Consider the following 27999-nt stretch of genomic DNA (forward strand, 5'->3'; position numbering starts at 1 on the left):
TGTAATTAAGGTGAAAATTCTTCTAAACCTAAATCTCACTTAACTGCCAGGGTGACACCGGGGTGGCAAAAAGTTAAACAAAGTTAAACTGTCAAAGTGGGGCGCAAGAGATGTATGTAGCTATGAAAAAGTGCCTTGAAAATGCTATATAAACCCTTGGCTTTGAGTGCTCAGGGTCCTCGTTGAAACCCGCTGCACCAGGCGGATACTTGGACCCCAGCTAGCTGGAAATAAACCTCGCTGTGTGACTTGCATTATGGAGAGTGTTCTCTAATTGAGGGGTGGTCGACTCCATACCCTAACACAACTTGTCCTCTGTGCTCATACTAAAGCTGAAACACAGCATCAGTTAAAATTCAAAAAACACTGTCCTTAAAATCCACATCACAGAAATACTCTATTTTAAAGTATTATAAAATCTACTACACTACATTTTCAATTCCAAATCTCATTATACCTGTAGTTCCTGAATGGCTTTCCGCTGTGCTTCAATTATCTTTCTATTTTCTTGCAACTTATTTTCTTTTTGCTTCAATTCAGATTCCACATTCACTTTCCACTTCTTGATCTTTTCAGCCTCCTTATACAGTTTTGAATATAGTCTGCTCATTGGCTCTGAATTCTGATAAATAGATTTTCAGAGTGTTTACACTAAAATTTTGAACAATTAACAAATTACCGCTGCCTATTGCAAATATCCATGAGTAATATAATATCTTAATAGTTGAGAACAATTCTCTCTTCAATTTATGCCCTACTAGCATCTTGAAAACTACATTAACTCTTTTAAAGTTATTAGCTATATTAGCTACTTCACTAAAGTTACCGGTCACTTGACTAAGTTATACGCTACTGAATAAAATCCAATACCTCCAAAATATACTTAAGCAAGATATTGGAAATATTTTAGTCAATGAGAGAATCTGGCTGGTTAAAAGCTAAAATAAGTCATTCTACATGAGATCTATAAATTTTTACAATGGTCTTAAAACATTTTGGTTATATGGTTTGAAGATTACCTAGAGGACATGAATTTTCAAATACAATGACAAAAACATAGTTAACACAAGAGCTAGCTTTCATTTATTCTAAGGTCTTATTTAGCTTATATCTGGATTTCCTGCATTACCCATTTCAACATTATAAGGTAAATGCCAGTTCATTTTTTTTTTAAATCACAGATTTCTGCTTGCTGATACCTCTTTGTTATCAAAATACATGAATAATTTCCATATTTTTAAATTCTGATACTATGATCCAGCAACAGACACACAGTACTTTATCAGGCCATGGAATTTCCTTAAGTAGACTCTATGCTCGAAATGGGGCTTGAACTCAAGTATCTTGTGTTCTATCAACTGAGCCAGCCCAGGTGCCCCAGAATTTCTGTTTTCCTTTTTTTGGGGGGGAGAAGTTGGGGGGAGAGAGAGAGAACAAGCAAGTATAAGGCGGAGGAGGGGCAGAGGGAAAAACAGACTCACCACTGAGCAGGGAGCCTGATGCCATGCAAGTCTCCATCCCAGGACCCTGAGATCATGACCTGAGCCAAAGGCAGACCCTTAACTGACTGAGCCACCCAGACACTCCTCATAGACATCTATGTGCCATAAGTAAGAATATTTTTTATAACCAAAAAAAAAAAAAAAAAAAAAAAGAGTACCGCATGTTCTATAAATTCCTTAGACAACAAAGGAGCCAAACAATCATACTCATTAAAGGATTCTTTGTAAAATAGTGGTTTGAGTCTTGGCCTTTTCACATATTGTAGCCATATACCCTCTTCTATTCTTGCTCTTTGTGGTTCAAAGTTAAATTTCCCTGAAAGAGTGGATGCTTGCATAACCCAGGAAAATGCAGAAGACTAGTGTTTCAGCAACTTTAAAAGAAAAACAAAGCGGGGATAATGGTTTTAAAGAATAGAACTGTGGAGCCTGGGTGGCTCAGTCATTAAGTGATCCCAGGTCCTGGGATGGAGCCCTGATTTGGGTTCCCTACTCAGCAGGAAGTCTGCTTCTCCCTCTCCCACTGCCTCCTGCTCCCCCTGCTGTGCTTTCTCTGTCAAATAATAAAAAAAAATAAATAAACTTTTAAAAAAATGAAATAAAAAAATAAAAGATAGAACTTAAAACATTAGCCAAATTTTAATCCTTTAGAAGCTTCAAAAAGAAAGGCATATACAAATAACAATAAATGATACAACAATTATAAGAAATTTAATATAGATAGGAAGAAATCTTCTGACCTCAAAATCAGAGTCTTTCAGGCCTTCCTGGTAGTGACAACTGTCAGAATTATCAACCTAAAAAAATGAGTAAGTGTTTCCTGTAAGAAAATTTTTTTTTAATTTATTTTCAGTGTAACAGAATTCATTGTTTTTGCACCACACCCAGTGCTCCATGCAATAGAAGAAAATATTTCTGATGAGAGTTTCAAAATAGTAGCAATTAAGTACTGACAACTAATTATCCAACAGCTAAAGAATTTTTTTCCTTTTTCAAATAAGCAAGTCAATACCTAAACAGATTATATCTATGTACCTTATATCTAACTTACCTGTTCAAGCATGGGCAAAAACTTAACTTTTTGTAAAGCTGGATCTGCAAGATAAAAAACAACTGGTATTAAATTCGCTAACCTCTTATTTTTTATATTAGTATATCTAACTTTAATGTCAAGGCTCTCAAAATAATACTTATATTTTCAATATCTAGCAATGTGTATGTAAAAAATACTTTTAAATACAGTGATATATTGCTTTTCCAGTCTCTTACCTGAATCAATGTTTTCCCCATTTTTGGAGAGATTAGTCATTGGAAATGGAAAACTAAAATCATCTTCAATATATTTGCTGAAACTCTAGAAATACAAAGAAGTTCTTAAATATAGTGTTCCAAAACCACTGTGATAACTAGCAGTGTAATATGCAATTATATATGTAATATACGTGATTTCAACTGTGAATCCTTTAAGGTATATATAATATTTAAAATATCAAGTGGTTTTGCTATGTAAAAAAAATACATGCTTTGTAAGTATTCAAGAAAAATAATAGTAATTCTAATTAGTAGCTTAATATATTAGTTTCTTCAATTTCACTATGATCTTTCCCTTGATAAAACTGAGAGTTGTCTTCACTGAATAGCATCTTAGTACTACACTATTAGCTATAGAGACCATAGGAATTTTTCTACAGCATATAAAATTGAAATATTCATTGCTTCATTCCATCCCCAATATAAAGCTCCACAGAGAAATTTTAAAAATAATTATCAGTAAAAGCTGTTTAACCTGAGAAATTTGGTATAATTGCTTCTTTCTGATAAGAACTCTATTATATAAGTGAATTTCTCTTTTAATCCTCACAACCAGGTGACTCAAAGCCAAATTTTAAGCTTAGTCAGACACTAATTTTTACCAGTATTTTGACATATTTGTCCAAATTTTCTTATTTTTTCCCCAACACCAATATTGTCTTAACATGTTTCTGTATCTTGCTATTTCATTGTATATGTCTTACAAATTGCCTCAAGTCATTTAAGGACAGAGGGAAGATTCAAATAAGCAGGATTTGTTATATATCCAGAGTTCCAAAGACCCAGTGATTCTTTTTTTAAATGAAAGATGCTTACAAATATTACGTATGCTTATCATTCATTCCAGGCAATACTGAAAATTCTTGGGTAATAAAAATCATGGAAGATAGCACAAGCAGTAATTTCTCTGACATTGGCCATAATCATATTTTTCTAGATAGGTCTCCCGAGTCAGGGAATCTTGAGTCAAGTCAAAAACAAAAATGAACCATTGGGACTTCAAGATAAAAATCTTCTGCATAGTGAAGGAAACAATCAACAAAATTAAAAAACAACCTACTGAATGAGAACAGATACTTGCAAACAACATATCCAATAAAGGATTAGTATCCAAAATATATAAAGAATTTATAAAATTCAACACCCAAAAATAATTTAATTGAAAAATGGGCAGAAGACTTGAATAGATATTTCTCCAAAGAAGACATATATACAGATAGTCAACACACACATGAAAAGATGCTTAACATCATTCATCACCACAGAAATGCAAATTAAAACCACAATGCGATATCACCCCACACCTGTCAGAATGGCTAAAATGAAAAAACACAAACAACAAGTATTGACAAGGTTGTGGAGAAAAAGGATCCCTCATGCACTGCTGGTAGGAATGCAAAGTGGTGCAGCCACTCTGGAAAACAGTATGGAGGTTCCTAAAAAAAAAATTTTTTTTAAATAAAGAAAATTCAAAATACAACTCCCCTATGATTCAGCAACTCCCCTACTGGGTATTTACCCAAAGATTATGAAAACACTAATTTGAAAAGATGTATGACCCCTATGTTTATTGTAGCATTACTTATAATATCCAAACTATGGAAGAAGCTCAAGTGTCCACTGACTGATGAATGGTTATAGATGGTATATTACTCACCCATAAAAAAGAATGAAATCTTGCCATTTGCAATGACATGGAAGAAGCTAAAGTGTATTATCCTAAGTAAAATAAGGCAGGCAGAGAAAGACAAATACCATGTGATTTCACTCATATGTGAAATCTAAGAAACAAAAAGATAATCATAGAGGGGGAAGAAAGGGACTAACCAAGAAACAGACTCTTAACTATAGACTACTAACTTATGGTAACCAAAGGGGAGGAGGGTGGGAGATGGGTAAAACAGGGGATGGGGATTAAGGAGGATCCTTCTTGTGGTAAGCACTATGTGATGTATGGAAGTGTTAAATCAGTATATTGTACACCGTAGCTAACACGAGTAAATTGGATTTAACATTTTAAATAAATTTGTTTAAAATTCTTGGGTAAATTAGGCCACATTTTCTAGGAAAAAGAATTATAAAATAACACCCGTAAGAAAGTACATGGTGTCTCCTTACCTGAAGTTAATAGTCAAATCAAGATTCATATGCAAATTTACCTTGAAGAAATTAGACTCTCCTCCCAAACTCTGAGGTTTCACTGCAGATACTTGACTGCTACTTAATCTTGGTGGTACAAACAATTTAAAAGGCTTTTGCTTTTCCATTTTCTCTCTTCCAGTTGTAATTATCTATTGCCCCAGAAGGCAGGGGGGGAAAAAGTGTTTTTACATTGTTTAATACACTCTTTATGCTTTATTTTTAAAAGCAAGGTCTGTACAACAAATGCCATGTAAAGGAGCGGGTGTAACCTTTGCTACACTGAGTCTGCAGCGTCACATCCCTGGGCGAGTCAAAGTAAAAACACCCCACCGCTGTTCCTACCATCTACCACCACCAATGGCCAAGCTGGCGACCTAGATAAGCCAGAAAGTCCGAGGTACCCTCGCTGTGACAGCCCGAAAACAAAGCTCTCCCTCCGCCAGCCCTGGTAAATTGCATCACTCCACCGCGAGAACTACGGTAGATTCTTACGAGGGCCACCGGACACCCAGGAGGTGCTGGAGGGGCTGGGGGAGGGGAGCCCTCGCAGGCGGAGGGCCGCAGGAGCCGCAGGTGCCGACCGAATCAGATTATCGCCCAGCTCCTGGCTCCGTCGTCAAAAAAAGGAACTCCGGACCCCTGCCCTTACCTTTCAAGATTCAGGGGGAAACCATGGACTCGGTGCCCACGCGGTGCTGTCTATTAGGACAGCAAAAAGAATCAACGAGAGCTTCTGCCTTCGAACCTCAGAAAAGGCGGGAAATCGCTCCCCTTCAGCGGCCAGCCAGGAAAGGGCGCGGTACCCGACTGTTTAACGGCTAAATAACGGTCAGCTGCGAGAGTTCGCCCGGCTTCCAATTCTCGCGAGATGTTCCTTTACCTTGGTAACGATTCTTCGCGGGATTCTATTTTTCCTTCGAGTAGACGTTCTTTAAGATTCTGCTATTGTCAGAGAATGCAAGGAAAACTAGCAAGGACTGTGATAGATTGGAGCAGAGAGTGAAAAATGCATTGCTGTCCTCCAAGAGTTGAGTCTTCGGGAAGAAACAGATGGGCAGATAATTACAGCCAGGTGTAATCATTTAAAGGTGGTAATTTAGAAAGGGTGGTTAAAACACAGAGAAAGCAGCACTTGGGGGGGGGGCTGGGGCGTCAGGAGAGGCTGCACGGAGGTGTTGGGCTTCTCTTACAGCCTCGCTCAAGAATAGGAGAGTGATTAGAGAGAGAGAGGGCCGACAGTTAATGGGGAAAGAGGACTCCTGACCGAGAGAACACAGGCGAAGGCCCTGTGGTTGTGAGCGAGAGTAGTACAAGAGAGACTCCAAGAAGTTTGGCGTAGGTGTGTGAGGCCAGGTGGGAAAACGGCAAGAGATGAGGCTGCAGATTTGGCAGATAGGAGGCCTTCCAAAGGCTTTTGGATTTTAGCCTTCCTGGATGGGGATCTTGAAGAGGGCTGAGTAGAAAGGGAGGCAAGATCAAGGTCAGAAGAAAATGTGTCGTTATGAAAAATGGCTTAGGCATGTCGGACTGGAGTTTGGGAGAGAGTTTAATAGGCAGGATAAGGTGTGAGGAGCTGAGCCGTGACAGTGAAGATGAAGAAGAGGCATCAAATGTATATTTAGGAAGTAAAATTAATAGGATTTGATGACTTTTTAAAATAGTAAGCAGGGAAAGAAGTCTGACTGCTTGGCTTCAAGCTGTGGCGAGGAAATACGATAAATATTGTGGTACTAAATACCTAGGTTAGAGCAATACAAGAATGAATTCCATTTTGAATACATTTGACTTTGTTTTCTAACTTCTTCCGGTACTATAATTGATGTTTTCCCAAAGGGCTTAAGTAATATGTTTAAATATCCAACTTTGTATAAATTTAATCTATGAGACATCATAGTTTCTGCTAAAATTTAAAAATTTTTGATCCAGGTTAAGTACTTTATTTTACATTTTAAGGAAACAGTCTAGATACCCTAAAAAAGACAAAATAGTCTCTCCAAGAGATGATTCAAGGTTTATGCCCAAGATGCCCTGTGGGGGCAATAATTAATAAATTTAAATAAGAGGTTCTTAAAGTTGAGGATATAAATTCAACAATCCAGTTTAAGTTTTATAGCTTAAAAAAATTGGACTATGGTCTTTTTTTCTGTCTTGAAAACCAAAATGTTACTATGCCTAGGATTAAATTAACTTAAATTCACAGTATTTTATTTACTTACAGTCTTTCAAAACAATACAGCCAAACATGGGGGCTTAAGTGGGTAGGAGAAGAATCAATGAAACAAGATGGGATTGTGAGGGAGACAAACCATAAGTGACTCTTAATCTCACAAAACAAACAGGGTTGCTGGGGGGAGGGGGTTGGGAGAGGGGGGTGGGATTATGGACATTGGGGAGGGTATGTGCTATGGTGAGTGCTGTGAAGTGTGTAAACCTGGCGATTCTCAGACCTGTACCCCTGGGGATAAAAATATATGTTTATAAAAAATAAAAAATTAAAATTAATTAATTAATTAATTAATTTTTTAAAAATACAGCCAGCATAGAATTTCTCAGTTTCATATACTTCACATAGAATTTATTTTTACTAAATAGCCTTTCTATCCATACAAGGATTAAAATATCTGTGGAAAGTTTTCAGTTTTTAAGAACTTCATTTTTTCTACAAAAGGTATTGGCAAAAATGTCAAAATATTGCCTACCAGAATGAGTAGTAATTTGTGCTAAATTTCCTAATATATGTTAAAACATTTTGATGATTTGTCATTTTAACTTTTTTAATATCTTACCATTACCAATTTTTTTAAATGTGGCCTTAAAAAGATTTTTTTTTAATTTAAGAAAAAGTAAGAGTTGAACAGTTTTGTTCCCCTTTAATAATTCATAAAATGCTATAACAGGAATAAGTTTAGAAAGTTCTTAATCCATCAATCTGGCCTAATTAATGAGTTTCACAAACTACCTTTATTCTGATTACAACTGTTTCCACTAGATAGCCTTTCTCATATCCATAATCTACATATTTTCGTTCAGTTTTTCTACTAAAAGAAAAAAGTAAAGTTTCTTCAGGTAAGAACTCTATTTAGCATTATTCCCTTTTGAAGGAACCAAACGGCAACAAAATAGTCATTGCTTCTTTTGAGTAAAATCTTGAAAAGAGTCCTAGATGTCCCTCTAGTGGTTCGTCCTATATTCCACAAAATTTGATGAGCACTGATGACATCCATTTTATGGTGATATATTGGTTACCTAGCAAACCTATTTGTTTTTCAAATCAGTCATCCTATGATGATAGAGTCAAAAATCTAGATTTAGAAAGTTTTAAGACAAACCACAACAACATTCTAAATTTCAACAATGTGAATACAAATTCCATTTCTCCAAGAGTGAACTAGCCAATTTGGGGTCCTTTGCTTTCCAGGTGCTAAGTATTTCTGAGTAATTGTGATTCAGTGTTCTCAGTTCAGTGAGCCTCCCTATGAGACGAGCAAAATGCTGTAGGTCTTCTGGATGGTAAATTTTTGAATATTTGTACAAAATTTGTAAAATGGGTTCTTGTATATTTTCCACATGCTGCTTATCTTTAAGGTATGGACGATCTGAAAAACATCATCATATATAGCTTAATGAATACTGGAAAGTTGTAGAAGATAATTAATTCAAAACAATACAGTTTGTAAATAATAAAAATAACAAATATTTAACAAACCCTAAATGTATCAAGATATTATGCAAGTAACTTACTTCGTATAGTATCTTATTTTAATCTTCATAGTACTCTATGAGGTAGAGAAATAAAGTCAAATAGGAAGAGAAGGGTCGTAAGTGGTTGTAAGAGTACAAGAAAAATTTCAAGCTTACTTGAAATTTAAAAAGATTAATTTCCTCAAGATGAACAGTAAGCAAAAGGCAAGCTTCTTAAGTACCTAGTTATAAAATATGAGAACCAACCAAGAATTTCTGAATGGGTAGGCAACAATTATTTATCCAGTCATTGTGGTGGAGATATAGCAGCAAACATAACAGACACCATTTCCTGCCCTCTTTAAGCTTATATCCTGAGTTTGGGAGGAGTGGGCAAGAAAAGAGATATATACATATTTTAAATTTTAAAAAGGGGGGGGTTCCCTGGGTGGCTCAGTGGGTTAAAGCCTCTGCCTCTGGCTCAGGTCACGATCCCAGGGTCCTAGGATTGAGCCCCACATCAGGCTCTCTGTTCAGCAGGGAGCCTGCTTCCCCCTCTCTCTCTGCCTGCCTCTCTGCCTACTTGTAATCTCTCTCTGTCTAATAAATAAATAGAATCTTTTTTAAAATAAATAAATAATATGACAATGATAAGTGTTATAGAGAAAAATAAACAGGAGAAAGAATAAGAATTTAGGGTGGAAGGTCAGTTGCTATTTTTAAAAGGATAATCCAGAGGTAAGATGACATTTAACAGAGATCATAGATAAAGGAAGAATGTAATTATCTGGGGAAAGAGATTTCCAAGCATATTTGTTAGATACAACACAACCTGTGGCAGGAGTCTGCTTGACATTTTCAAGTAACATGTGTATCAAAATTAATGTGGCTGTGGTGGTGTGAGAAAAAGGGATAGTAGTAGGCAATAATAGAAAGAACTTGGCTTTTACCTGTGTAGAACAGGAAACCATGAAAGAGGAGCAGATGTGTAAACCTGGCAATTCACAGACCTGTACCCCTGGGGCTAATAATACATTATATGTTTATAAAATTTTTTAAAAATTAAAAAAAAGAGCTATGAGCAGATAAATGAAATGATCTAGCTTATGTTTTAAAAGAATAACTCTGGCTACTATATAGAGAATAGACTCTAGGGAGGCAAGGGCAGAAACAGGAAAGCAAGAGAAGATACTAGTTCTCATTAGGGTGGCCGGAACAGAGACAGTAAAAAGTGGTTGAGTTCTGGATATATTTTGAGGCTAAAGCCAAGAAGAGGTGTTGCATATTTGACAGGGTATAAAAGAAAGAAAGTAGTGAAAGATGACTTCACAAATTTTGTCTTGTGTAACTTGAAGGATGGAGATGAACATTTAGTAAAGATTGGGGAAGAATATAGGAGGATCAGTGAAAAGATCAGGAGTTCACCTTGGGAGATGTTAAATTTGATATGTCTACTACAAGTTGAAATCTTGAGTAGACTATTTAGTGGGAGCTTAGGGGAGCAGTCCAAGTTGGTATATAACTTTGGGACTTAACATGTAGATGGTGTTTAAAGCCATGACATAGGATGAAATTTCAAAGGAAGTAAGTGTAGAAGAAAAGAGAACTGAGCTCTAGGACACTCAACATTTATTAGTGTGGTAGATAAGGAGAAATCAACAAAGGAGATGGAAAAATCAGCCACTGAGGAGAAAAATCAAGAGAGTGTGATGTCCTGGAATTTAAGTGGAGGGAAAAATGTCTAGAAGGAAGGAATGATCAACAGAAGCCAAGTGATAAAAGTTTTCCAAGAGAGAAGGAGTGATCTGCTCTGCCAGATGAAGCGGATGGGTCAAGTACAATGAGGACTAAGAATTGAAAACTGGAATCAGCAGTGCCAGATTACTGACAGTCTTTGACAAATTATGGTAGAATGGAGAGAAGGGGACAAAAATCTGACTACAGTGGGTTCCAGAGTAAATGAGATGAGATGAATGAAGGCAGGAGTACACAGAAAAAAAATGTTTTTCTGTAGAGTAGAGCAGAGAAATGGGAAAATAGCTGAAAGCGATTAGAGGTCAAAAAGGCTTTTTTCTAAGATGCAAGAAATTATAGCATGTTCATAAGCTGAAGTGAATTCTCTCAAAGAGAAAATTTTGATGAAATAAAGTTAACATTTGGCATCAGTGAATAATAACCACAGACATCATGTTTTGATTGCCAAACTTAATCCAAATACATATTTCTGAATGGTTTTTACCTGAAAAAAACACAGTTATTGCTGCAAGCAGAGCATATTCAGTATTAGTAATATTAAGTTCACTCATTCTTCTGTAGAAGCAAAATAATGTGGTAATAAATTCTTCAGCAATACCTAAAAAGATTAATATCAAATATATTTTCTTCAGACAATAGTGCATAATTAAACATACTGCCATTACCATCTTTTCTCAAAGCAGAGTAATAAAATGAAACATTGTATCTGATCAATTTTTCCCATCCAATATAATATTTTGTATTGTATGTAATATTACCAGTCAGTGTAGTAGGTGGACAGTCTTCATTGCAAAATGTTTCCATAGAATAAATAACACTTCTATTATCACTCTGACTGGGAAAATTCAATGAATGATCTGAATGATCTGATATTCTCATAGGACCTAGTAACAGGGAAAAATATAAAGTCTGATTTTTAAAAAGTCTTTATACAGATAATAAATCCAATCCCTCATCTGTTAGACAGGAAATATTCCCAACAAATGGTAGCTTTATAATTTTTATTCCTGAAACATAAACTGAGATAAATAGTTCAGATTTTATATAAATTTCATGTAGAAAACCCTGCAAAAATGTTTTCCATGGTGACATATAATTGGAAAAATAAAAGGTTTTCTTTAAAAGAAAAGCAAAGGCTAGATCAATGAATTGGAAAAGCTATCATGAAGTACTTATACCAACTAGTCAAATGAGAACATAATATTTATTATAAAAATGATGTTATATAATTTCTTGCTGTGTTTAATAGTAACCGTTAACATTAAGATTGAGTTGGTTGACATTTTTTACTTTCAGAAGCTGATGAAAGACATTCTTTCTGACTGTAAAGTTGGGCCCCATGAAGGAACATCACTTCAGTTTTTGATCCTTTGCATAATGCAGTCTGGTCCTCAGCTGTCAAATTTTCAAATCCTTGAAGAAAAGATCACATAATTGTTTGAAATGAGTAATGAAGAGGTAATTTTCAGGCATAAGATTTAATGTTTTTAATTATTAATTTAGTTATAATGTCAATCTAAGTGTTTCCTTAGAATAATCAAGATCTGTAATTTCAAATATGAACAAAATTCTTGATTCTACATGATAATATTTTGGAGCACTTTCACCAGAAATAGAGAATAATACTTTCTCATATGGAAAAAGCAAATTAAACACAGTCAGTTTAGCCTCAAAGAATTTATTTTTACAGTGAGTTATCTGTGCATATAATTTTTAGCCAACTGTAGCTTGATTTTTTTCATATTATACAATTTGATTTATTTTTATATTCAGAAACAACTATTTATTTCAAAACATTAAAAGACACAATCAATCATGTGTCTTGCACTAAGTCTTTGGAGTCATTTGAATGTTTTTAAATATGAATATTTTAATCATCTGATTGTTTTTTGTTTTATTTTGTTTTGAGAGAGAGAGAGAGAGCACACGAGAGGTCCAGAGGGGCAGAGGGAGAGAGAGAATATTAAGCAGTCTCCATGCTCAGCATAGAGCACAATGTGGGGCTAAAATTCATGACCCTGAGATTATGACTTGAGCAAAAATCAAGAGTGGGATACTTAATCAACCACACCTGATTGTTTAAAGCATACAAAATGAACAGCTTTGGTGGAAAAACAGGTTTTATTTTCCTAAAATGTCCCCTTCCTTTAAAACAGGGAACTTTTAAAAAATTAAGTATGAAACTGATTTTTTCACAAAGATCATAAAGTGATTACCTGGGAGTCCCTTGGTAAAATCCATTAACCCCTGTAGGTGTAGGACCACTGTCTCCGAGAGTCTCAAAAAGCTCAGTTCAGGATTTACGTACTTCTGCAGCTAGCCAACAAAAAGAAATAAGAGTAATGGATTTTATTTTTTTCAACTAACTTTAGATTTTTAACTTTTATGTTTATGCCCTTATTTTCTAATATAATTAGTTATAAATTATTTCTCCCCATTAATGAACACATACAAATTTCTTTGTTTCCTCTAAAGGAATTGTATATTTTTGATGAGCAGCCACAATGTTATTAATGAGCTGATGTTCCTCTTGAGTTAGTTCCATGCTCTCCTTAATCTATAAGAAAACGTAGGGGGAAAACTATAATGAATTTGTATTAAGCAACACATGTCATCATTAAAGAAACAAGAAATTTTATAAGAGTCTTACCATTTTTCCAGCTCTAGTGGTGGATGATACAAGCTTGTTGTCTAGTCCTTCCTCTTCCACTTTGATGCTAGAGTAAAAACTATTCTTCTGTTTAAAGTTCTTTCGAAGTCTCTTTGATTTGCATTGGATTTCTGTGAGCAAACCTGTGATATTATGAAATTCAAATAAGATGTTTTAGGTTTAGCAAATAACATCATAGGATTTAATGAAAATGTTCTTATACTGTACACATATATTATCATAGACTTGTCTTTTCACAAAGAACTTTCCTTTTTTGGCAAGCATGTACACAGCAATTAAATTTACTACATTAACTTCCTCTTTTCCTTCCATAACTACCTCTACTTACAAGTACATAGTCATCCTACACATAAATTAAAAATCAATTTTGCATCTCCAAACCATAAATTTAGACCTTTCATTTATTTATTTATTTGACAGAGAGAGCAAGAGATCACACGTAGAGAGAGAGGCAGGCAGAGAGAGGGGGGAAGCAGGCTCCCTGCAGAGAGTGCGATGGAGGGCTCGATCTCAGGCCCCTGAGATCATGACCTGAGCCAAAGGCAGAGGCTTAACCCATTGAGCCACCCAGGCGCCCCTAGACCTTTTATGTTAGAGAAATTTCTACATTATATCATGGAAACAACATAGAATACCAATTGATAAAGAAGTTCAACTACTTTATCTATGAGCTTTTTTCTTTGATTTTTTTTTTATATAAAGTCAAGGAAATATTTTGTGATTTTGTTAAATGAGCTAAGTCACTTTTTTTCTTAATAAAACAGGACAATGGTATTTTGTTATGGCAGTCTGAGCAGTCTCAGAGATAAAGTAAATGATTCGGCTGGTTGGACAAGACGACCTTAAGATCGACTCCAACCTGAATTTTTTTTTTTAAAGATTTTTAAGTAATCTCTATCCCCAACATGGGGCTCAACCTCACAACCCTGAGATCAGGAGTTATATGTTCTATCAACTAATCCAGCCAGCCAGGTGCCCCCACCCCTGGAATTTTAAATAATAGGAATCCTTTTGGTCAAGCAATGAAGAGTTAAGATTTTATTAAAATAAGCAATGCAATATAAACAGATCATTGCATTGGTGTTTATTGAACAGGAGTGTAATTTAATAAAAATTGAAGAATATTATCATAGCAGTTAAAGGAAAATAAAAAGAGATAATGAAGAAACAGCCATAAAATTAATACAATAGAAAGATTGCAAGATAAGAGATTGAGCAAGACTAGATTAAGCATGAAAACACTAATACTTTATTAAAAAAATTAACTTTGAAATCACAATGACATTTTGAGCCCTAGAAAATAGGAGGAGTTGTGAAAATAAGGCCAAAATCTTAGTACTACCCTGAAGATTACATGATATCATGTAATTTATAAGCTAAAAACACTGTGAACAAAGAAGGAACTCAAACAGCCTAAGTACTCTTCCGCCTGTTCGAGTTGGTTTTTGACACCTATGAGCTATTAGTAGGCTCTACATACCTACTTGTCATGTAGGCTTCTAAAGATACAAGCCCAAAGAAGGGGAACTACTAATTTAAAATTCTGCTCTTTGTAGATAAATTATATGACCTTAGGTTAAGTCATATGAAAATACAAGGATTTCCAATGAAGAAGAACATATGATTATTGCCAAAATTAGACCAATATAGTGTAGAACAGGGTTTATGGAAATAATTACCTAGATTGGTTACTAGTCATCCCAATCTATCAGTTGTTAGAGAAATAGCTTAAATCTAGACTAGTATGTTAATGTTCCAAATGATAATTTGAGTAATGCATTATGTTGTCAATAAGATAAGAAAAACTAAAATCACCCTCAAAAAAGAATCCCCAAAGTCCATAATAACACTTACATTCTGCCAGCATTCCTACTGCCTTACACTTTTTCAGTCTGCACTCTTGACATTTCCTACGCATGTACATGTCCATTTCACAGTGGCCACCATTCTTGCAGTGATATACTGCATTTTTGGTGATACTACGTCGAAAAAAACCTAATAACAAAAAAAGTACATTTAAAATTTCACTATTAATGGGGCACCTGGGTGGCTCAGAGGGTTAAGCCTCTGCCTTTGGCTCAGGTCATCGTCCCAAGGTCCTGGGATTGAGCCCCACATCAGGCTCTCTGCTCGGTGGGGAGTCTGCTTCCTCCTCTCTCTCTCTCTCTCTTCCTCTCTCTCTCTCTCTCTCTCCCTGCCTCTCCACCTACTTGAGATCTCTGTTTGTCAAATTAAAAATAAATAAATAAATAAAATAAAATTTCACTATTAAGTATTTTTAGGGTTTTGTTTGTTTAAGATTTTACTTATTTGACACAGAGGGAGCAAGAGAGCACAAGCAGGGCAGGCAGAGGGAGAGGGAGAAGCAGACTCCCCACAGAGCAGGGAGCCTGATGTGGGGCTTGATGTGGGACTCAATGTGAGGTTTGCTTCTGGGACTCAATGTGAGGTTTGCTTCTGGGACCCTGAGATCATGACCTGAGCCAAAGACAGATGCTTAACTGACTGAACCACCCAGGAGACCCATTTTTTAAATATATATCTTCCTAGTAGAGCTAAGTAATCAAAATAACTAAATTATTTCAATAAAATGCTTTTTTCCATCAGTAAGATTCAATTTAATATATGTTTATATTCCCTCATGATTGATATCTTCTATTCCAAGGCTGTTTCTTTCAATAATCACATCTAGAAATTAAACAAAATAGTTCCATCAATTAAGATAACTTTCTATTTTAATACAACTATAATATATCATCTAAAGGCCTTTTTACAACTATGTTGTACAGAATATCAGGATTCCATGAAGCGTCTCTCAAGGTGCCCTTGAAAAAATATACGCTCCTGGAATTAAGTCAATCAGAGAAAGACAACTATCAAATGATCTCCCTGATATGAGGAAGTGGAGATGCAACGTGGGGGGCTTAAGTGGGTAGGAGAAGAAAAAATGAAACAAGTTGGGATCGGGAGGGAGACAAACCATAAGAGACTCTTAATGTCACAAAACAAACTGAGGGTTGCCGGTGGGGGGTGGGGAGGGCCTAGGGAGAGGGTGGTTGGGTTATGGACATTGGGGAGGGTATGTGCTATGGTGAGTGCTGTGAAGTGTGTAAACCTGGCGATTCACAGACCTGTACCCTGGAGCTAATAATATATGTTTATTAAAAAATTTAAAAATTATTTTTAAAAAATCACAGAGCTAAAGAGAAAAAAAAGAATATATGCTCCTGTAAAACTATAAGGAAAATCTCTTTTCTTTTCTCCTCATATTACCACCTCAACCATACAAATAGGAAAAGTTATTCTTTGAAACTTACTTCTCTATCCTTCTTCCTTTTTTAGCACTCACCCAGGTTAGAAAACATTTTTAGGTTATTTGGTCTGAGACATTGAATAGGCTGTGGTTTGTGTGTGTATGTGTGTATGTGTGTGTGTGTGTGTGTGTGTGTTTTGGTGGAGGTGTCCATATTATCCTTTTCACTTCCTAAATCCATGCATAGCAGCCCCCCTTCTCATTTCCTCTTTCATTCCCTATTCCTATGCAGTAACCTCTGCTATCTTCCTCTTAATCCATTCCAAGCAGTAAAGTTGACAATCTTTGTCAATGCCCCTCTTAGAGACCTGCCATACTCTTTTTTTCTGTAGACCACACTTGAGAGTTTTGTGATTTAAATTCAGCAAAGGAAGTAGAAATATCAGCTTAAGTTCTAGAACCATGCCTCATCTTCCATCTAGCTTTTTTTTTTTTTTTAAGATTATTTATTTATTTAAAAGAGAGAGAAAGAGCAGTAGAGAGAGAGGACAAACATGAGTGAGGGTCAGGAGAGGGAGAAGCAGGTTCACCACTGAGCAGAGAGCTCAATGTGATGTGGGAGCTGGATCCCAGGATACGGGGATCATGACCTGAGGTGAAGGCAGGCGCTTAACCCAGGGGCCCCTTCTTCCATCTAGTTTGAACAGCAAGGCCCTACCTCTTAAAAATAAGCAAATACTTGCCCAGCTATTCTATTCATAAAGCTGGTACCTAATTTCCCACAGTCTTCATTTGGCTATTCTTTGTGAGGGATGAGTTGTGAGATTCTGATAGCAAATCTTCACCCTGATCTTCTAAACAGACATGCTTAACAAGATGCATTGCCTAATGATTTCCGGGTTCTGTCACAACATTGCAATTGTAAATAAAAACATTGCAGGAGTGTTTCAAACTTCATCAAGGACTCAAAACTTCATCAAGGACTATTTTCACTCTTTGAAAATCCCATGGTCAATTATGATCTTCACTTGCAAGCCTCCCGTTTGTTTTCAGAAAAGCATTCAAAGAAATTAAAATAGCATCATAGAAATCATTTAATTCAAATTCCCTTCTAATGCATGAATTATATCAAACACATGAGAAGATGGAGAAGTTAACATTCAGATATTTTTAAAAATCATTTTTTTCTTAAAGATTTTATTAATTAATTAATTTATTTATTTGACAAAGATAGAACGCGTATGTGCTGGAGCAGAGGGGTGGAGGGAAGGGGCAGAGGGGAAGGGAGAGGGACAAGCAGACTCTGAGCCAAGCACAGAGCCTTGCACTCCAGCCTTGATCCCACCACCAGAGATCACAACCTGAGCCAAAACCAAGAGCCAGTCGCCCAACCAATCGAGCCACCCAGGAGCCCCTAAAAATCATTTTCTATTCCAATATCCGATTCATCTAAAACCACAGAAACCTCCTGCAGCATAAATACTGAATTTTCTATTTAAATGTAAAAGTTTTCATCAAAAATGAAAACTAAATCAAAGCTATTCCATTTTCATGTCTTCTAGGCACGGATTGACCACTTTTAAATGTATCATTGGCTCTCTCTGGTTTTATTTTTCACACTCTGAAAAATAAGAGTATTCTTACACGCCTAAACTTCTATGACTCTTCAGTAAACACTAGGACTTTCAGTTTGATTTTAACTTTTTCCTTACCCTTGCAACCTTCGCAAGTAAGTGCATTATAATGATATCCTGATGCTTTATCACCACAAACTACACAGAGTTCTTCCTGTCGCTTAATCCGAATAGAAGAGTGAGTGAGTCTGGGCCTTTTTATTCCAGAATAGCCATCTTCAGCATCATGGTCAACCACATAAGTGGGTTTATTTAGTTCATAGGAACCAAATACACACTCTCCACCACCAAACTGTGGATCCAAGCTGTAAGTGTTGAAATGACTTTGTAAAGATTGGGACTGCAGAGCTGTTGGAAACTGGACCGTAGAATACTGGCAATAAGCTGATTCTTGAAAATCAGTGTCGTGCAGCTGATAGTTGATTTGCTCTGGCAGAATATCTAGTTGTTTTAATATAAAAAAAAAAAAGAACAAACGGTAAAAAGTCAAAATTCCATAATTATTTTCAAATGTCAAAGGGCTGTGTGCTCAACAATGAGTTCAACATGTCCACTGCGTCGCAAGGACTTGCTGGCCAGCACCAGGAGCAAGGAGCGGGCAGTAAACTGATTTATCCTGCTTCATAAGTGCTGCCATTCCAGGGGTAGGCGGAGGTTGCTCTGGGACTGGGAAAAAGGCCAGTCTGTTGCTAATGGCTTACGTATCAATCCAGTCTCCCTTCTTAACTAGAAATGTGTATTTCCCCTTGTCTGGAAGGAAAGAAGGCTTTCCCAATCCTTTGCATTTCCCTTGTGTGGATAAAGTGGTTTGCAGTACAGTCAGGTCAGTAAAGACATGAATTAATAAATTATCCCACACCCCCCCAAAAAAATCAAACTAAAATACAATTTTACTTGGTTATTTCAAGCAAATATATGTATGTGTGTGTGTATATATATATATATATATATATATATATATATGTTTTTGTTTGAACTCCCATTAAATATACCTTAACACTGTCCTTTGCCATTTGTACACCTGATTTAAATTACTAGTTTCTTTTGCATTTTGTTGACTAACAATTCTAACTATCAATTATCTGGGGATAAATTTGCCTGCTTTACCAGGTTACTATAAGGATGAAACAAAATATGGTATGCAAAAGCATATATAAAATATAAACTAATGCTTAATGAATATCATTATTATAATTACCAGAAGCTTCCAAACACCAACTTACTTTCTTTTTTAAGATTTATCTATTTATTTCAGAGAGAGTGCGCACATGCGCGAGCTTGGGGAGGGGCAAAGGGAGAAGGAGAGAGAATCCTTGGGCAAACTCCCCACTTGATTCCTGGCCCCTGATGATGTGGGAAACAGGCAGAAGAAAAAATTATTAAATTTCCTCACCCACTGACAAGCCCTCGAAACAGGCAGAGTGACATTTCTCTAGGGACTCAACTACTCCACCTTAATGCTTTGCTAAGGGCAAAGGGCAATCCTAGCCTGAGGACCCCTACCCTCAACCAGGATCCTGAAGTCTACTTTAACAATTCCTTTGAAAACTTCCTTTATCTCAAAACTCTCCAAGCATATGACCACTGATACACATCTAAAGGTTCTCACCAACAAAGGCTTTATTACTGGTAATGAATAACCTTTTTCCCCAACAATATCTAGCCCCTCAATGTCCTGGAAACCTTGCTTACAAAATTCCTTGGAGACTTACACCATCCCTGACCCCCTCCCAACTTGTAAGTCATATAATGGGCCGCTCCTCACAACCCCAGGTAGCAGCTCTTTCTGCCCATCGGTCCTGTCCCTCTGCTTTAATAAACCACCATTCTGAACCATAGATGTCTCAAGAATTCTTTCTTGGTCATTGGCTCTGGACCTGACCCCACTTAAACCTCCCTTATATTCTAAAACTTCATCACTGAGATCATGGTCTGCACCAAAATCAAGAGCCAGCCTCCTAACCAAACTGAGCCACCCAGGTGCCAGGGATGGCGTAAGTCTCCAAGGAATTTTGTAAGCAAAATTCTGCTTTCAGGAAAATTTCTAAGTCTAAATCCAGAAAATTGGCTCCAAAAGGACCCAGGAATACTGAATATCTATATCTGTAACTAGTAATATTTGTACTTTTCCTGATGCTGAGTCAGGTGATTAAACTTACTTTTAATCTCAAAATTATACCACCAAGATTGGTAAACAGTATAATTTTTATTAACGCACATAATTCACTTGCAATCTCATAGCATTCACTCTAATGCTAAGTGTTGAATAAATACTAATAATAACCTAATATAAAAAGAAAGGTTATCAGTAAAAACAATGTAACTTTTTTTATTAAAGAGGGCCTTTCTTGAATTAGTGTCAAAAGACTGCATAATACTAGCTGATGTTCCATTAGCATGGAAATTAGAATTGAAGCCCTAACCTTTACCTTAACCCTAAAAGAAAACGGCATTTAAATTTATATAATGGGCATTAAGGAGGGCATGTGATGTAATGAGCACTGGGTATAAGACTGATGAATCATTGACCTCTACCTCTGAAACCAATAATACATTATATGTTAATTAATTAAATTTAAATTTTCAAAAATTTAATAAATAATATTGTAAGGGCCTATTTAGCCAGAACGATTCCATCTCAGTTAAACAGTGGTTTTGTTGTTTCTGCAGTAAAACTTAAACTGACCCTACCCCCCACCCCATCCCGATGCCAGGGGAACTTACTTAAAAGCAAGTCCAGGAAACAAGTAAAATATGGTCGACCAGTCCCTGATAACAGAGCCCAAATACAAGGGCGGGTCAGGCCAGGTGGAGACATCGTTAATCACTATCTCCCTAAAAAAAATGTGGGCCCGGGCTGCCTGGGTCGTTCAGTGGGTTAAGCCTCTGCCTTCGGCTCAGGTCATGATCTCAGGGTCCTGGAATCAAGTCCTGCATCGGGCTCTCTGCTAGGCAGGGAGCCTGCTTCCTCCTCTCTCTCTCTCTCTCTCTCTCTCTACTTGTGATCTCTCTCTGTCAAATAAATAAAATCTTAAAATAAAATAATGTGGGCCCCACCTTTTGGGCACCTCTTGGGTGCCAATTCTGACCAAGGTGATAGGCTAGTTCAAATAGCTACTATAGGGTGAATTTAATTCAATTGGCCACCTGCGTGTGACCTAGCAGGACTATGCAACTTTCACTGTGTGTTACAATCTCATTGGCCACCTGTGTGTGGCCAGGCTCAACCACATGACCATTGCCCTTTAAAAGTTAGTCTGTGAGGCTGGGAGGGGTTGCTCTCTCTGTAAGAGGCGCCCGGACCGGTGGACTTGATTCTCTGTGCTGGTGAAAAATAAAGCTTAGCTTGACCTTCGCTTTGTATCAGTCTCGCTCCTTTGATCATGGACCCTAACAATATAAATAATAAATAAATTAATAAATAATTTTTAAACCCACAAAAACAAAAGATTAAAGATTAAAAAATTTAATTAAGTTTATCTTATAGCCTTAGTCTTTTTGGAGAAAATTCCTTTTGTATCCTGCATTGTTTCTATTTCTTTCCCTTTGATAAAAATCTTATATTAAGATGAAAATTTCAAGTATATGAAATAACTACTCTGAGCCACATTTACTGAATTGCATGTGAACTATCTTCAGCTAAACCCTAAAAATAAATTCTAATTTGCATGTTAATTCAAATTTTAAAAATCAAATACAATTTTAGACTATCAGGCTTTTCTCTCTTTACATTTGATTCTTGCTTACAACATTTTAGAGTTACTGATTTTTTTGAAATTAATTACATTCCTTTGTAAGAGAATGATTTTTTAAAGTTTTTATTTTAATTTTTCTTGTAGGGAAAAACTTAAACTCTTTGGTTTGCTTGTTAATTTCTTAAAAAAAAAGCTCTGCAATTAACCATAATGTCACACAAGAAGTGTTTTATCAACCATTATACCATAGCTTTTTGTTACATACCATAGTACTGCACTGGTTCAGCAAAACAGTAACCATCAGATGTAGTGACATAAGAATTTGCCATTCTCTGCTCCAAGTCTCACTTATTCATCGGTGAATGCTGAAATAGAACTGAAGGAAACAAAACTTTTGCAGACTCTTTGAAAGTATGCTCATCAAGTCAGCATGATTTTATAAAAGTACAATACTATTTTTGAAAAATAAAGAGTTTAGTAGAATTTTTACACTAGACATTTCTATTTACCCTTTAACTGGAAGAATATTGAGTTCTCATATCTCTACACACCAAATTATTAATTCTGCCAATTTTTTATTGCTTGGCTTTTTACAAACAATTCAATAAATCTTGGTAATAATGAAAGTGGCTTTTGAAAGTTTACCAAGCTTTGGTGTTAGGCTTCATATACTGCTTTTGCTACTTATTTATGGGTCATTCATTAAATCTCCTTAAACCTTAGTTTCTTCATTTGTAAAAGAAAAATAATAAAACCTTCCTAGCAAAGTTGTTGGCGGAGTTGAATTAATATATGTAAAATCTAGCAAAGTTCTTAATAACTCATTCTTATCATCACTATTCTAATAGTTCCAAGATCTCAGTGTTCTAACTTTAGATGAATTGGGAAGAAAAATTGGACTTTTTCATGAAAGAAATTAAAGAATAGGAAAAAATTGCTTTCATAGCATTTGTTTTTATCTTCTAAATCTGCTCTATTTTCTTAGCCCTGTGATATGCTAAACATTAAAATACTAATTTTGGCTCGCTTGACTAATTAAAATTTTCTCTTCCAAAAAAAAATGTATGGATTACTGGGAAAAGTGTTATACTTTTTAATAGTAAAGTCTAAAACTAAAATGAACAACTCAGGAAACAACAGATGTTGGCAAGGATGCAGAGAAAGGGGAACGCTCTTACACTGTTGGTGGGAATGCAAAGTGGACAGAGCCACTCTGGAAAATAGTATGAAGGTTCCTCAAAAAGCTAAAAATAGAGCTACCCTACAACCCAGCATTTGCACTACTAGATATTTATCCAAAGGGTACAAACATAGTGATTCTTGAAAGGCTACATGCACCTCAATGTTTATAGCAGCAATGTCCACAATAACCCGCATGCCCATCAACAGATGAATGGATAAAGAAGATGTGGTATATGTATACACATACAATGGAATATTACTCAGGCACCCAAAAGAATGAAATCCTGCCATTTCCAATGACATGCGTGGAACTAAGGGAAATAAGTCAGAGAAAGACAAATATATGATTTCACTCATATGTGGAATTTAAGAAACAAAACTGATGAACATAGGGGAAGGGAATAAAAAATAAGATGAAAACAGAGGGAGGCAAACCACAAGAGACTCTTTTAACTTTAGGAAACAAACTAAGGTTTACTGGAGGAGAAGGAGGTGGGAGGATGGGGTAACTGGGTGATGGGCATTAAGGAGGGCCCTTGATGTAATAAGCACTGGGTGTTATATGAAACTGATGAATCATTAAGTTCTACCTGTGAAACTAATATCAAATATGTTAACTAAATGGAATTTTAAAAAATTTTAAATGGTAAAGTCTAAAAATCATAAGCTTTTATAAGAAAAATTATTCACAGGGGCGCCTGGGTAGCTCAGTCATTGGTGTCTGCCTTCAGCTCGGGTCATGATCCCGGGGACCTGGGATCCAGCCCTGCATCCAGCTCCCTGCTTGGCGGGAAGCCTGCTGCTCCTTCTCCCACTCCCCTCGCTTGTGTCCTGCTCTCGCTGTCTCTCTCTCTCTCAAATAAATAAAATCTTTTTAAAAAAATTATTCACAATCTAAGATGAACCCTTAACAGGAAAAACTGTTTGTTTTTGTTATTACCTAGAAAGGAACTCCAAAAATTTCAATAAACTTCAACAGGAAATCACAGCTTAAGAAATTGAAAATTATTTGAAGAAAATAAAGGTCACTCTAAAGTCCATAGTCTTTTATAGCTTTATCCTCTCTATTAAAGATAAAGACAGTTTTCACCTTTAAAAAGAACAAAAAAAAAAAAAAGAGAGAGAAAGGAAAAGAAAATGGGTTTTAAATCATGCCAAAAAATTTATGTGACAAATTTCTTAGCCTCTGAGATTATATTGAAAAGTCTGTTCCTTTGATTTATTATTCATGTGTGAACTTCATGGCTGAGGTTTCTATATCCATGAAGATGAAGATGATTTAAATAGTAATATCTTTGAAATGTGTCCCCTTTATCATCTAATAGAATATATGTTCTTCTAAAAGCACTTGAATCTCCCAGTCTTCTGACAGCACAGCAGTAGTCCTTTAGAATAAGCACTGGATGAAAGGGATGAAGCAAAAACAGTGCCCCCGGCCAAAAAAAAGTGAAATTTTAATACAAAGTTTCCCTTGAAAAGTCAGGACTAAAATCAGTAAGATCAGTCAGTCAACACTTCCGTGTTTCCATATTGCAACAAGTCAATTAGCTCACCATATAAAAACAATTCTGAATGTTATCCATTTAATATGTGATACTTTGTAGCAATGGTTCTGTTCAGTTCTTTCCAAGCTTCTCTTTTGAGCCTCAGTTAACATTTAGAAAATTAAAAATGAATCTGAAAACTTGAAGTTACTCACTCTTCTTTAAAAATTGCTGCACTTACTATTAGGCTTCATATAATATTGGACATCTGAAGAAGATTGAAAATTAAAATTGGTACTACTTAGATGCAGACTTCACTGAATGAGAGTTTGAGAAATAATATAGAATGAACCAGAGGTAGCTCGTTAAAACAAAACTGGTGCTATCCTAACAAAGACACACAAAAGTATTTTACAGCGATCCCACTATCAGGGTTCAAATTGTAAATAATAGTGTTCTGAAACCAAATCTTTCCAATACTGTAGATAAACACTCAAAAATATTATCTAAAGTAGACCTGTTTGGTTTTTAAAAATTTTTTTTAAGATTTTATTTCTTCATTTGACAGACAGAGATCACAAGTAGGCAGAAAGGCAGGCAGAGAGAGAGGGGCAGGGGAGAGAGAAAGAGAGAGGAGGAGGAGGAAGCAGGCTCCCTGCTGAGCAGAGAGCCTAATGTGGGGCTCTATCCCAGGACCCTGAGATCATGACCTGAGCAGAAGGCAGAGGCTTTAACCAATTGAGCCATCCAGGCGCCCCTGTTTGGCTTTTGTTTTGTTTTGTTTTGCTCTTTTCTGTTAGGCTTCTTTTAAAGTTTATTTATTTATTTAAGTAATCTCCACATCGAAAGTGGGATTCGAACCCATGACCCCAAGATCAAGGGTGACATGGCTCTTGCCTAAGCCAACTAGGCATCCCAAAGCAGACCTATTTTTATGTACTAGTTATATTCAGGTCATTTATGGGACATATACATAAAAAGACTTTGATTAAAAATATGCCTTTTAAAATATAAAATATTTATGTTTTATATGCTCATAGTAATATTGATTATTTTCTACAGAAAATTTTTCACTATGTGTTCTTCAGTCTTTTAGATGTTTAATAGAAGTATTATAATATGTATGCATAATAAATACTTTCAGAAATAAAGTATTCATAAAATTAGTTTAAGAACACTCAAGTAGATTATTAATAGCATAGAGGGAAGTATGTAATCAAAAACTTCCTATCTTATTAAAAAGAAAAGTTACAGTAATCCTGGAGTGATTCTGTTTTGTTATCTTTCCTAGTAAATATTTATTTAAAAACAAAAATAACTCAGTTAAGAGAGGAGCTTTTATCAAGAGGATCAATTTAGCATGGGCAAAGTCTATATTTTTTTCATTAACAAATACTTTAGATTATAATAGATTTTTCATAGATTATAATAGCTATTTTACTGAAAAGATACTTAATTGCAGAAATGAATTTGCATCTCCTCTGCCTTAACTAGGTATTGTGCTAAGTAAATCTTCATATGGCTAGAACTTTACCAGGAAAAACATATTGACTCCAGAGAACTATATCCTCCACATGTTAAAGAACTTTACAGTTTTTATATTTTTACTCTTGCAATATATGTCATCTGAATCATGAATAATACATTGAATAAAATTAATATAACTGAAAAGTAGATGGCTTCATAAGAAAAACTGAAAATTTCAGTTTTCACAGTAGTCTCTACCAAAAAAAATGAATGATAGTGCTCTATGATACATAATTATAAAAAATTTTTTACAGCAGAGCCTCTTTGAGCCAAAGTTCTCTGAACTTATTGGAACCAAGAAAAATGAAAATGAAACGGATATATTTGAATAACAGCACAAATGAAGGCTTCTTGATTTTTTTATAAGAATCTGTCCTTTAACCTTAGAATACTGGGAAGATTTTACATGCTGAAGTTTTCACATAGAGTTTTATTATACAGCTTCATTGAGATGTAATTTACATAATATAAAATTCACCTTTTAAATTGTACAATTCTTCATTTTTAGAATATTCACAGAGTGTGTAACTATCACTACCATTTAATTCCAGAGCATTCGTATTACTGCAAAGTAAAATTCCCTACCCATAAGCGATCACTTCCCATTCTTTCCTCCCCCAATCCCTAGCACAGTTCCTATGTATTTGCCTATTCTAGACATTTCATATAAATGGAATTATGCAATTCCATATACAGTTTTAAATGAAAACAGTATTTAATTAATATTATGTCAAGTAATTTTCACAGCTTAAGAGAGAAATCAGACTATACATTTAGAAAATTTGTGACTATGAAATAAATATATACTTCAGAGATCTAGAAATATATTTTGTGTCCATAAAAATTTTTATACTTTGTATAACCATAGCATTTTGAGTAGAAGTTTAATTCCCAGAATACACCTTTATCAGAATATATTTCAATATATTACATATATTGAATATATATAAAATATATAACTTGATATATTTCAAGTTGCCTTGAGTTCACATATAACCTGTTGTTTCAAAAAATAAAATGTATTTTAAGAAGAAGTTATTGATTAAAAACAAGTTTCATTATAAAATGTAAGAGTAAATATCACCGTGAACCAACTTACATTATTACATCAAATGTCACCTGGAGTCCAACCACAGTCCAAAATTGCCTTGTCATTCTTCAGGAGAAGACCAATCACTGTATAATCTTCTTAAATTTCTCATCTTCAAGGAGCAAATGCTTTTTATAGTTTGACTATCATAGTAACAACAATTGGCTTATTCATTTCGCAAAAGCTAAATGAATGTGGTAGAAACTAAATAGAGTTCCAAAAATACCCTCAACCGTTTACAGTTTAACAATAGTTTCAATTGCCCACAAAATTAACATTCATATTTAATTGAGACAGCATAAAACTATAAAATTTGGGGTTTTGAGGGAAGACAAAATACTCACAGTTAAACAATATGACTAGAGATTGTCCTTTTCCTCGCAGAACAAGTATAAATGGATTTAACAACTTCAACTTTCCAGCTGGAGCAAACTGGACCTTTTCCCTATTTATCAAGGAGCCAAGAGGGGGGGCACTCTGCATACACTTAGGCTCCAGACACTCTGCAGAGCAAAGCTTCAGCTCTATCTCAGAGACAAACTTCCCACACAATCCTCTCTTAGGTCAAAACAAGGGCAGTTATTATTTGACATAAATCAAATAATAACCAGATCATCAGGGATAGAGGTCTTTGGGACCTTCAGGTCACACTCTCCCAGAGTTCTTTATTGTTTACTTAATAAATATTTTGTTTTCTTGATTAAATTTGACATTCTCCCATTTTGGTTACAAAACACTGGGTCTCTAGAAACTACTAAGCAATATGCACAGGAAAGGAAAACCCCTCATTAATTCAGACTCCACTAATACAGGTGTTACAACAATTCAACTTGAAGTTGATCTCTGCATTCCCTACCCAAAAAAAGGTGTTAGCCCAATTATAAATGTGAATAATAATTAAGATGGGTACAAGTCATCTAATCCAACCCTCTCCATTTTTTGGCTTAGAAAAACTGCCACACAGATAGATACTACTCCTTTTTCAGGGGCTCATCACTAGTTAGTGGCAGAGGTTAAACTCAGTGCAAATGCAAACAGTTGAACAAGATATGTAGGTAAGTTCACCATGATT

The 27999-nt window shown here is 35.5% G+C and overlaps 2 protein-coding genes across 3 annotated transcripts in view; both read right to left on the bottom strand.

Annotated features, from left to right (window-relative positions):
• Positions 1-7242, bottom strand: part of SYCP1 (synaptonemal complex protein 1) — a 142142-nt gene extending 134900 nt beyond the window's left edge. The window contains exons 1-6 of the mRNA XM_045081874.1: positions 5605-7242; positions 4973-5104; positions 2772-2856; positions 2554-2597; positions 2243-2299; positions 458-622 (exon numbers count right to left, since the gene is read on the bottom strand). Coding sequence (XP_044937809.1) covers positions 458-622; positions 2243-2299; positions 2554-2597; positions 2772-2856; positions 4973-5080 — 459 coding nt within the window. The 5' untranslated portion in view covers positions 5081-5104; positions 5605-7242. The remainder of the gene's footprint in view (positions 1-457; positions 623-2242; positions 2300-2553; positions 2598-2771; positions 2857-4972; positions 5105-5604) is intronic.
• A 254-nt stretch (positions 7243-7496) lies between these two features.
• LOC101683335 (bile acid receptor-like) lies at positions 7497-27454 on the bottom strand. 2 transcript variants are annotated; one of them, XM_004769872.3, is made up of 11 exons: positions 27272-27454; positions 21910-22020; positions 18028-18390; positions 14917-15057; positions 13042-13184; positions 12844-12948; positions 12608-12707; positions 11682-11804; positions 11150-11275; positions 10876-10989; positions 7497-8551 (listed from the first exon to the last, which is right to left on the bottom strand). In XM_004769872.3, the coding sequence occupies exons 2-11, from the start codon at positions 21971-21973 to the stop codon at positions 8304-8306; spliced, it is 1527 nt and encodes a 508-aa protein (XP_004769929.1). In that variant the 5' UTR covers positions 21974-22020; positions 27272-27454; the 3' UTR covers positions 7497-8303. The 2 variants fall into 2 exon arrangements, with proteins under 2 accessions (XP_004769929.1, XP_044937810.1); XM_045081875.1 differs by lacking the exon at positions 27272-27454 and adding an exon at positions 26937-27253.
• Positions 27455-27999: the final 545 nt, after the last annotated feature.

This window comes from Mustela putorius, unplaced genomic scaffold, assembly GCF_011764305.1.
Source record: "Mustela putorius furo isolate JIRA1106 unplaced genomic scaffold, ASM1176430v1.1 tig00000585_pilon_pilon_pilon, whole genome shotgun sequence".
Lineage (NCBI taxonomy): Eukaryota > Metazoa > Chordata > Mammalia > Carnivora > Mustelidae > Mustela > Mustela putorius.

What these genes read in the sequence shown, in the direction of transcription:
- LOC101683335 (XM_004769872.3), bottom strand. Translation starts at nt 21,973, where the DNA reads ATGGCAAATTCTTATGTCACTACATCTGATGGTTACTGTTTTGCTGAA. An exon ending in TGAACCAGTGCAGTACTATG is followed by an intron (nt 18,391 to 21,909) that starts GTATGTAACAAA and finishes TAAAACAACTAG; the next exon opens with ATATTCTGCCAGAGCAAATC. An exon ending in AGTAGGAATGCTGGCAGAAT is followed by an intron (nt 13,185 to 14,916) that starts GTAAGTGTTATT and finishes ATAATATCACAG; the next exon opens with GTTTGCTCACAGAAATCCAA.